Below are 10,766 nucleotides of genomic sequence, written 5' to 3'. Positions count from 1 at the left end.
AAATATCCCATCCGGGTCTGACCTGGAACTCTTCTGGCCATAACCCTGGCCCTGTGGTCGAGATGAGGGGTCCCCCATGCCGCTGGTCCTAGGGCCCCTACAGTGACCGAGCCCTACCCCGCCCCTCCCGCCAGTCCTTGGTCAATCCCGAGCTTGCCGAAATAGAAAGGGCTCCCCACGGGCGCCTAATTATGGTGAGGAGGCAGCAATTAAGCCTAACAGGGATCCTAATGAAGCACTGTCCCAGACGAGAAAGGCAGTTCGGAGGGAGCGTGGGTGCCAGAGAACAGGCCGGGCGGGGAACAGCGAAAACGGGGAACTACTCCCAGCAACAGCGGCAGAAGAGCGAGCCAATGTTGCGCATGCGCACCAAGGGCCACGCGCGGGCTCGCTCCTACCCCTCCGTACGCAGGCGTGCCGTTTTCCCCGCCCGCCCTTCCCTGCAGAACAGTGAATGGATTTCAACACAGCGCCTCTCGAGAGTGCGCTCGGTATCCGCGCGTGCGCATCACGGTGAGAGGATTTGCACGTTGCCAGACGCGAGCTCTAGGTAGTGTCACCCCTCCCGCTGGGAAGAAGCACGCATGCGCGGAGGGTAGGCACGAGGGACGGGCGAGTGCGCGCCGCGGGCATGCGCCGTGCACGGAGAGACGGCGGCTCGGTGGGGTCATCCAGGCGCAGGCGCAGTGCGGTGTTTGTCTGCCGGACTGACGGGCGGCCGGGCGGTGCGCGGCGGCGGCGGGGAAGATGGCGGCGTCCTCTCTGGAGCAGAAGCTGTCCCGCCTGGAAGCAAAGCTGAAGCAGGAGAATCGCGAGGCCCGGCGGAGGATCGACCTCAACCTGGATATCAGCCCCCAGCGGCCCAGGCCCAGTAAGCACGGCGGCGTGGGGGAGGGGGCGGGCGGGGCGGGGCGCGCGCCGCGGGCAGCCCCGCCCCCGCCGTCAGGCCCCGCCCCCGCTTCCGGGGCGCTCTTGCTCCTCCTCCCCGCCACCCCGTACCCCCTGCTGTCGGCTCGCTGGGAGAGGGTCACGGTGACCCGGGGGGCGTGGGGCCGCGGGCTCCCGGGCGGTCCTCCTCCAACGTAGGGGTTTCCCTTACGGGGCCTACGAGCCCAGTTACCCGGCCCCAGGGCAAGGCCCCCCACCTGATGACCCGCCCCCTCACCGTGATCCTCGGAGCCTATGTCACCGTCACCTACCCGGAGCCGCGCTCCCCTAATCCATGCGACCGTGACGACATCCAGATTCCTCGCAAACACGGACACCCCTTCCGACCAGATGATTTTGCTCTTGCCATCTCAGTGCCTGGCGGGAGGGCCCTTTCCCCCTTCCGCACCTGGGTCCTTGTCAGATGGTTCAGTGGATGATCCACTCACACTCACTCGTACCTGGCCCGGGTGACACCTGAGGTCATTTGACCACAGATAACTTCCTATTCCTCTGACCTCCTTCCCTGTGGCTGTGTCCGGTAATCCCTTTTTCCCAGGCTGGGACCTTGTCATTGGGCCTACCAGGCCCGCTCTCACGCACACCCTGCCCACATACACCAGGTCCCCTCGGACTTCTCTGACTGGTTTCACTGCCACCATCTTGGTGACTGTCTAGTTTCTCCAAAAATACACACCCAGCCCCCGGCCTAACAGCTTTTCCTCACCTGGACTCAAGTGACTTCCTCTTCCCTGCACACCCACACTCACCTGGCCTAGGGTTACGTGAGGCCAGTGTGGTGATATCTCGACCTCCCAGCCCACGTACACCTTATCTCTGATCCCGCTATCTCTGTGACTGCCTCCCTGGCATCTTATCATCTGGAATCAAAAGCTGCTCCTCCTTCCCCCAGCACTCACACCTGGCCTGGGATTACCACAACCACTGTCTAGTTTCTTTGTTATGTCCCACGGAACGCCCTCCCCAAATCTCTCAGCTAGAGGGCATCAGGTCTTCACCCCACAGACCTGATGAATAGCACCCCACCACACACTCTGTGTCTCTTGAGCTGGCAAATTGCCCTCCTTTGTACTTCTTCTGTTATGATCCTTGTAGCTTATGTAGCTCCCTGTGGGGTCATCCTGGTAGGAGGGGGCACACACCCCCATATCAGGGTATTGGGGTCACTCCCTGCTCGCCCAGCCTGACCTTCACAGCCTGACCGCCCCCAATCCCCGTGTGCGGTCCACTCCTCATCCCTCACTCTTCTGACTTGGGGTAGCGTGGGTTCCTCCCTGGGGCAGAAAGCCCTCCCAGGACTGGAGGGTCCCTGCTGGTCTCTGCGGTGCTGCCTCCCCTAGCCCCGGTGTGGATGAGACAGGGCTGGGTATGGGGCCGGGGATGCCTTATGGGGTGGCTGTCCCAGGTACAGAGTGAGGTACGGTGAGGCCCACGGCGGGAAGGCCCCTGAGGAGCCCCCTTCAGGCGTCTGTGTCTGTGTCAGCTCCATCCCATGCTCCCGGTCCTCCCATTTCTGTCGGTTTCTACCCGTCTCTGCAATTTGGTGCCTCGCGCCTCCCTCTCTTCCTCGTTATGATTTGATTTCTTTTCTTTTGGACAAATCAGTTGTTTCTGTTGTGATTTATCGTGGTGTTGTTTTTTTTCTTCCTTTTCCCCATCCAGTTATTGTGATCACTCTAAGCCCTGCTCCTGCCCCGTCCCAACGAGCAGGTACCAGCCTTTTTATCATCGTCGCTTGGACATCTGCACCATTGACCTAACCGCTGCCCTGCCGCAGAATGCCCTCCCCCACCCCCCATGCTGTGTGTGCGTGTGCGCGCCTGTCACTCTTACTTTCTTTCCTTCCACACCATCAGTGATCAACAGTGTTCAGCCCACTTGGCCTCTTCTTCTGTGTCCACTCGCCTTCCACTCCTCCCTTCCTGGTGGGCTCAGGTTTGGACTCCCTGGAAGAGGAAGTGAGCTCCTTTACCCACCGGGAGTCTGCCGCCTGTGAGAGGGCACGTGTGCGCGCGTGTGTAAGGGGAAGAGAGAGAGAGAGTTGCGCCAGGCCGTCGCTGTGCCTGTTGATTTGTTTCAACAGCACAGCGAACACGTATCGCCCGACTTGAGACACAGCAGTGGACAGAAGGGACCGCGGGCCGCTCGACACGTGGCTGACGCTCACGGACAGTGAGCACTTTCCCGGTCTGGGAGAGGTGGGGAAAGCAGGGATGCCCTGTAGAAAAGGCCGGTTCTTCAGGGGTTGGTCAGTCGGGGAAGCCTCTGGAGAAGCTGGGGTCTGAGCACAGGCTCGTGGGAGGCGGGGAGCCGGAGATTGCAGGTGGAGGAAGCAGCCGGCCGGGGCCTGAGCGCAGTCGCTAGCGGGTCTGGAGCAGATGTGTGCGCTGTGTATGTGTGTCTGTGTGTGTGTGAGAGAGCACAAGGGACAGAGAGACAGACACCTGGGTGGGGTCTGGCCCTGTTGGCCCTTGTGTAGGTGGAACTAGATTGGGGCAGGGGTGTGTGTGTGTATGTGTGTGTGTGTGTGTGTGTGTGTGTGTGTGTGTGTGTGTGTGTGTGTGTGTGTGTAAGACAGCGTGGGGCTGGCTCTGTTCAGGGCTCTCGGCATATTGTCTGTATGCGTGTGGGGCTTTGTGCCGTGTCCTGTGTGTGTGCACGCGCACGCACGCGTGCATGTGTGTTGGACTGACAGCCTGGTACGTCTGTGGCTCTTGTTAGCCGTGTGCTTCCATGCGCTCTCTTGTTCTCTCTTTCCCTCTCTCTCTCACTCAGCCTCTTGCTCTCACTCTGCCGCGTGGCCTGTCACCACCTCTGTAACCTCTGTTCTCAGGGCCTTTGTGTACCTCCTCCCTTCCCCCACCTTAGCCACCCTACACCAGCCCCGCTCAAGTCCCCACCGTGTTTCAGTTTGTAGGGCCACTGGAAGCATCTGCCCCCCCCCCCCGCCGCCCCAGAAGTATGGAGAGGGCAGGGGTGTGGTCCTCACCTCAGAGAGGAGCTGACCATGCAGGGCAGAAAAGGGGCCCAGATACCCCCCGGGGGGCGAGAGCCTGGCAGTATCCTCAGAGAGTCCAGGTACAGGGGAGCATTGGGGGGGCCCCTCAGGTGCCCGTGAGGTGGTTGAGCCAGAGAGGGAGGGGTTAGGACTTGGGCCGTGACAGAGGAGTGAAGCAAGGACCCTACAAAGCCAGGGCCAGAGCAGCAGGGAGGGCGCTCAGGAGGTGAGGCCTCTGGGCCAGTGCAGGTGCTGGGCCTGGCCATCTCCCCGGGGCCTCCCGAGCTCTTCTTTTGCTCTGAGCAGGCCTTAGCAAGACCTGTGTCCCTTCTATGACTGCAGACCAGGATCCCGTACCTGCTCCCTCACTCTGGATGTGGTCAGGGGTCCAGGGTAACAATGTGGGGAAAGTACCCAGATGCCAGCAGTTCAAGCATATTTGTCTCTGTCCATTGGTCACTGGGCCCACGTTACCAGGTGCTTGCAGAACTGTGGGAGGAAAGCATGGAGTGCGGCGGGGGGTGTAGGCAGAGAAGGGGGCATCAGCTGAGGGTTGTGGGAGAGTGGCAGGCCCCAGGCCTCCCGGCCAGCCGTTCTCCATGGGAAGGTCCTCTCTGGCCCCACTTAGAGACTTTTTCAGCCAGTGCCCTACCCAGCTAGAGAGCCCCTTCTGGAGCACCAGGGCCTCTGGGGTACGAGGCTTCGGTGGAGGATCATCTGTCTTCTCCAGGGGCCACACGGATCTCTGCTCCCACCCTACTGCCAGCCCAGCCAGGGAGGATCCTAGCCCCGCAGGAACCTACTGTTCTGTCCCAGGCCCCTGTCCGGCCTGTCTCTGCAGTGCCTCCTCTGGGCAGCTGGGCCCCAAGTCCTGGCTCCCATCTGTCTTGTCTGTCTCCTGCCCTCCCGATCCCCGAATGCCGCCTGCCCGTCCCGGGGTGCCCGCTGCCTGCCCGCTGCCTGCCCGCCTGCCTGTAGCATGCCCAAGCTGTCCGCATGCAGGCTGCTGAGAAGCCCCCACCGCCTGGCCCACTCCCCACCCCCCCATCCCACCAGCCCTTGGAGGGGCTGTGCCACCTGGATCCCCTCACCCTGAGGACACAGGCCCAACCTGGGGGCCTGCCCCCACCCATTGGCCCCAGCTTTGCAGGCCAAGCTGGGAGGCTTAGAGATGAGCCTGCTGGCTAGAGGGTGGCCCTCCCTGACCCTGGAACAGAACGTGGGGCAAGGCAGCTGGAAGCGTGGGGCCCTCGCCCAGTGTCTCCCTGGGGTGGTCTGCCTGATTCTTATTGGGCAGCCAGGGTCAGTGCTGCCAACAGGCCCAGAACCCAGGCTGATCCTGGCAGGCATTCCTTCCTCACATGGTCCAGAGTGTGGGCACTGTGGCTCTGGGCCTGCTTCCTGGGCAGAGGTGGGGAGGAAAGGGACATATCAGGAAGGCTGCCTGGCTGAAGGATGTCATCAGTCTCTGGGCCGTGATCCCGTGTCAGCATAGACTTGGGGACAGTCCCTCAGCCTCTGAGGACCACCTTTCCCTGCCAGCCTACTCCATCTTCTGCCAGGTCAGGGGGGTGGGAGAAGGCACCCTGAGAGTGGTCAGGGAGACACTAGCTCTTCCAGCCCAGTGGGGTGGGGGCTGGGGGGGTCTGTGCTGGCCTACCTGGTGCCAGGGAGGGGGAGACCAGAGTCCCAAGGCCCGAGTGCCAGGTGGTAGCTAACCCCCTCTCACCCTTGGTTCTCACCCCCCCCCAGCCCTCCAGCTCCCACTGGCCAATGATGGGGGCAGCCGCTCACCGTCCTCTGAGAGCTCCCCACAGCACCCCACACCCCCTGCCCGGCCCCGCAACATGCTGGGGCTTCCGTCAACCTTGTTCATGCCCCGCAGCATGGAGAGGTAAGCTGTTGGGACGGGCCTAGCTGGCCAGCGGGGGGTGGGGGGGGGAGGGGGTCAGGAGGTCAGTGTGGGGACGGTCACTTCTCCTGCCCTAGGGAGGAGGGTGGTTAAATCTATGGGAACCTCTGTGTGTGGGGGACTGGGGTGGCCTCAGTTTGGCTGGGATCCTCCTCCACCGGGACCTCCTCCCTGTCCCCCCCCCCAGCATCGAGATTGACCAGAAGCTGCAGGAGATCATGAAGCAGACGGGCTACCTGACCATCGGGGGCCAGGTACCACCCTGGCCCTGGCCCCCTGGGGGGTGGGCAAGACGCGCCGCGGGGCTAGGCCTTGGGGTGGGGGCGGTGCCCCAGGCCTGGCCCATCCTCCAGTTCTGGCTGTCCTTACCAGCGCTACCAAGCAGAAATCAACGATCTGGAGAACCTGGGGGAAATGGGTAGCGGCACGTGTGGCCAGGTGTGGAAGATGCGCTTCCGGAAGACGGGCCATGTCATCGCCGTCAAGGTGAGCCCCGCCCCGGGTGGGCCCCCCACCCGCACCCCGAGACCCCGGCACTCCGGCACTAAGGCTCCCCTGGCCCTCCGTGCAGCAAATGCGGCGCTCTGGGAATAAGGAGGAGAACAAGCGGATCCTCATGGACCTGGACGTGGTGCTCAAGAGCCACGACTGCCCCTACATCGTGCAGTGCTTCGGCACCTTCATCACGAATGTGAGTGCGTGCCCGGCCGGCGGCCTGCACCGCTCCCCTGCCTCTCTGAGGGCTCCGCGGGGTCTCCTCCATGGCTGGAGTCCGTGGAGGGGGGAGGGGGCAGGGGCTGCAGCTGTGCCCAAGCCTCCCTGTGCTGCCCCTGCAGACGGATGTCTTCATTGCCATGGAGCTCATGGGCACGTGCGCTGAGAAGCTCAAGAAGCGGGTGCAGGGCCCCATCCCTGAGCGGATCCTGGGCAAGATGACGGTGGCGGTGAGCGGGCCGGGCAGGGGTGCAGCCGGCCGGGTCGTGTCTCCCCCCGCCCCGGGGCCCGGTCCTCCCGTCACCGGTGCCCTCCCGCTATCCTCGCTGCAGATCGTGAAGGCATTGTACTACCTGAAGGAGAAGCACGGCGTGATCCACCGTGACGTCAAGCCCTCCAACATCCTGCTGGACGAGCGGGGCCAGATCAAGCTCTGTGACTTTGGCATCAGCGGCCGTCTGGTTGATTCCAAGGCCAAGACGCGCAGCGCCGGCTGTGCCGCCTACATGGCCGTGAGTGGGAGCCGCGTGGCGCCTGGGCGGGCGGGCGTGGGGGATCGGGGCGGCGCACCCGCATCGGCCTGGGGGTACATCCTCCCCTTCTCCTGCTGGCAGCCGGAGCGCATAGACCCCCCGGACCCCACCAAGCCGGACTACGATATCCGGGCCGATGTGTGGAGCCTGGGCATCTCCTTGGTGAGTGGGGGCCCCCGCCTTTTGGGCAGCATCTCCTCAGGATCCAGAAGGAGGCGGGAAGGGAGGGGAGGAACCCGTGCTCAGCCCATCAGGCCTGGTCCTCTCTTCTAGGTGGAGCTGGCAACAGGACAGTTTCCCTACAAGAACTGCAAGACAGACTTTGAAGTCCTCACCAAAGTCCTACAGGAAGAGCCCCCACTCTTGCCCGGCCACATGGGCTTCTCAGGGGACTTTCAGTCCTTCGTCAAAGACTGGTGAGGAGCCTGCCCCCCCACCTGGGCTCCAGGGAGGTTCGGGGCCGGACTTCTGTGGAAGCATGGGTGGCTGTGGCGAGAGGGCAGGTGCTCCTGGCAGGGATGCAGGCAGGAGCTGGGCCCAGAGCTCTGGGCATTAGGAGTCGGCTTTGGCCCTGGCCTGAGCCTGCCCTTTGCCGCGGGAGGTTGTGCACAGCAGATATGCCCCAGTGCCAGGGGGTCTGTGCGTCCAGCCTCCGCAAGCCATTGAATTCTGCCTGCCGTCGTGTCTGCGTTTGCTTGTACCGTGGGAGAGCCCCATTTACCTCTCCCACAAGCCCCTTACAATCCAGTTTGGGCTTCTGTCGCAGGCGGGATTCCCAAGTGCAGGCCTTGGGTCCTCGGGCTTTTCAGCAAGCAGCCCTGCACGAGCGCACAGCAGCTCCTTCCCCGACATTCTGAAGACCCCCATCTCAGAGCCAGGACACTTGAGTCCCCAGGGCAGCCAGGCCCCTCCTTCCCCAATTTTTATTTCTCTTTCCTTCTCCTTCAGCCTTACTAAGGATCACAGGAAGAGACCAAAGTATAATAAGCTACTTGTGAGTACTTGCGGCCCCTACCCGCTCCCTCCCACCGGGACATCCGCCCGGGGACCCGAGCAGCCACCCCGGGGGGAGCCTCCCTCGTCCTCAGCCCCACCCCTCGGCCCACAGGAACACAGCTTCATCAAGCGCTACGAGATGCTGGAGGTAGATGTGGCATCCTGGTTCAAGGACGTCATGGCGAAGACTGAGTCACCGAGGACTAGCGGAGTCCTGAGCCAGCACCACCTGCCCTTCTTCAGGTAGCCACGTGGTGGCGGCCAGCCCCACCGGGGGCCGGGGGCATGGCCACAGGCCCCCCTTCCGCACCTGGCCACCCAGCTGCCCACCAGGGGGACCTGGGACCTGGACAGCTGCTGAGGGCTGAGGACAGAAAGTAGGGGGTGCCGACCCACCCCCAGCCCCCTGCCCACCAGCCGTGGACAGATGGGCTCGCCAGGCCCCAGCCCTTCCCGTCCCGGGGTCAGCCGGCCTCCCGGGGTCAGCCAGCCGTGCGCGTCCCCCTGACAGACACTGTGAACGGAAGACAGCAGGCCACGAGCAGACTCGCTATTTATTCAGTCGTAACCTCTGGGCTGGGGCGGCCCCCAGGGGCCGGGAGAGAGCCGCCCGTCCCGCCCCTTCCCCCCCCCAACTCGCCGTGTGCCATCCCCTCCGCCTCCTGCTTCCCTCCGCAGACCTGCTCCCTGCCTCCATCCACCCTCTCCCCCATCCCCTGTCTACCTCTCTGACTTTCCCCATCTCCCTCCCTGCCTCTGCCTCTCTCCTGGCCCATACCCGGGCTCCCCTCGCCAGCCCCCCCCCGGGGGACTCCTGGGTCCACCCGGGTCTCCGGCAGTGGCGAGTCCGTCAGCTGGTGTCCTCGCCCCAGGAAGGCAGGCTGGGCATTACGACTGCAGCTGGGCCTGGGCTGGTCTCTCTCTCTGTCTTTCTCTCTTTCTCTCTCTCTCTTTGATCTCAGGGGGTCCTTTTTGGAGTTTATTGTATTTTATTGTACTTGGTGGGGTGTTTGGGGTGGGGGGGGCAAAGAGCTTGTTCTCACGGGGTTTGTCGGTACCTTCAGAAACTTTTACCAAAGTCATGTTTAGCTGCTTGTGGTGGAGCCCCCCGACCGCCTGTGGGTACAGGCGTCTGGGGCCGGGGGGCGGGGCCGAGCCCCAAAGGTGGGCTCTGGGGGCTCCTCCTCCCTCGGGGTCAGCCCTCGGGGCTGGAGACTGGCCACAGCTCGGGGGGGGGGGTGAGTTGAGGACCTCAGGGGGCGTGGAGGGAGCCCGAGGGGCCGCGGCCACACAGGGTGGCCTTCAGGGAAGGCGGGTGCAGGGCACGGTGAGGGCAGCAGATGCTGCTGCGGCAGGGAGGTGGTGAAGGGGGTCAGTGGCAGGAGCGGGGCCCCGGGGCCCCGGGGAGGCAGGGATCGAGGGTGCAAGGGGCGGGTGTGGGGGTTCGAGGACGTGTGACAGGACAGAGGTGGAGCTGGCTGAGGGCTGGGCGTGTGTAGGCAGTCACGCCCTTGGAGTGCCCCTGAGCGCCCCTCGACTCCCCCAGAGCTGGCCAGTCCGCCCCCCCCCCCCCCCCCCCCGCCCTCTGCAGCAGCCGGACTGGGAGGGGGTATGTTTCCTTTTTGTTGGTGATGCATGCAAATTAAGTGGACAACAAAACAAAACAAAAAAACAAAAACAGAAACCCACAGAACCACAAAACCAACCAACACCAAAGGTGAGGAACTTGGCCGGACGGAGCGGACGCAGTCTAGGCCTAGGCATCACTGTATCCTGTCTGTCTTGTGGACTCTCGTTCTGCGCCAAACTCACAAAACGCCGCATGTTCAAAAGTCCTCGAGTTCTCTGCTCTGTGTCCCCTGCCCGGGAGGGAAATGGCCACCTTCTCTTGCCCCGGTCCCCTTTGTGAGGGGATGGGGGCAGGGTGGGGGGCCCGTAGGCCTGGTCCCCCACCCTCCCTCACCTGGCCCAGCCAAGGAGGGGAGGGGAGGCGAGGCCTTTGTGGGTAGCTGGAAGGTTCCGTGGCTGGGCCCAGGGCCAGTGGAGGCCCTGGGCCAGCCACCTGGATTTATTTTTATTTAACTACTTTCTGTTTTGTGAGTGCGTCTGCCCGCCCCCGCCGCCCTTCTGCGTGAAGTGGGGGGGTTCTGGGGGAACCTCTTCTCTGCCTCTTTCCTCTGCTCTCCCTCCGTCGCCAGTCACCAGCCATCCTTCTCGACCAGGCAGAGGGGGGAGCAGGTGGGCGGGCGGGCAGGGGCCTGGGGTGGCCTGGCCCAGGCCGCCGGCCCACGACCCCTTCCCCGGTCGCCAGTATTCCCCCAGCCCTTTTTAAAAACGAAATGCCCCCGTTTGTAAATCCTTAGACGCTTGAGAATAAAACCCCTCCCTTTTCTTCCACGGAGTCTGTGGCGTGTCTTGAGCTTGGCAGACCAGGGCAGCAAGAGGTGGGAAAGGGCTGTGAGGCCTGACCTTTGGGGGGGCGGGGGGAGCCGTGCCATTCCAGGGGATGGGGCCTCTGCACCGGGGGGCGGGGGACTGAAGCCCAGCCGGGCCTGGAAGGGTGGTATTTGTAGTGAGTTGCTGCATATCAAGCGACCAGTGTGCCAGACCTCCCTCCCCACCACCCCACCAGCCACAGGTTGGCCAGAGAGGAGCCCTTAATCCC

At 63.5% G+C, this 10,766-nt stretch overlaps 1 protein-coding gene across 2 annotated transcripts; it reads left to right on the top strand.

Moving 5' to 3' along the window:
• The first annotated feature begins 738 nt into the window (after positions 1–738).
• On the top strand, positions 739–8,348 carry MAP2K7 (mitogen-activated protein kinase kinase 7). Of its 2 annotated transcripts, XM_027585135.1 has the most exons (12): positions 748–871; positions 2,611–2,658; positions 5,699–5,840; positions 6,046–6,112; positions 6,231–6,344; positions 6,430–6,549; positions 6,695–6,802; positions 6,905–7,084; positions 7,187–7,267; positions 7,379–7,521; positions 8,054–8,099; positions 8,214–8,348. In XM_027585135.1, exons 1-12 carry the CDS (start codon positions 748–750, stop codon positions 8,346–8,348), a joined length of 1,308 nt encoding a protein of 435 aa, XP_027440936.1. The 2 variants fall into 2 exon arrangements, with proteins under 2 accessions (XP_027440937.1, XP_027440936.1); XM_027585136.1 differs by lacking the exon at positions 2,611–2,658 and having other exon boundaries at positions 739–871.
• Positions 8,349–10,766: the final 2,418 nt, after the last annotated feature.

This window comes from Zalophus californianus, chromosome 1 (genome assembly GCF_009762305.2).
Source record: "Zalophus californianus isolate mZalCal1 chromosome 1, mZalCal1.pri.v2, whole genome shotgun sequence".
Taxonomy (NCBI): Eukaryota; Metazoa; Chordata; class Mammalia; order Carnivora; family Otariidae; genus Zalophus; species Zalophus californianus.
This window is presented reverse-complemented; position numbering and strand designations above follow the sequence as displayed.

What these genes read in the sequence shown, in the direction of transcription:
- MAP2K7 (XM_027585135.1), top strand. Translation starts at nt 748, where the DNA reads ATGGCGGCGTCCTCTCTGGAGCAGAAGCTGTCCCGCCTGGAAGCAAAG. An exon ending in GCTGTGCCGCCTACATGGCC is followed by an intron (nt 7,085 to 7,186) that starts GTGAGTGGGAGC and finishes TCCTGCTGGCAG; the next exon opens with CCGGAGCGCATAGACCCCCC. An exon ending in GGAGCCTGGGCATCTCCTTG is followed by an intron (nt 7,268 to 7,378) that starts GTGAGTGGGGGC and finishes CCTCTCTTCTAG; the next exon opens with GTGGAGCTGGCAACAGGACA.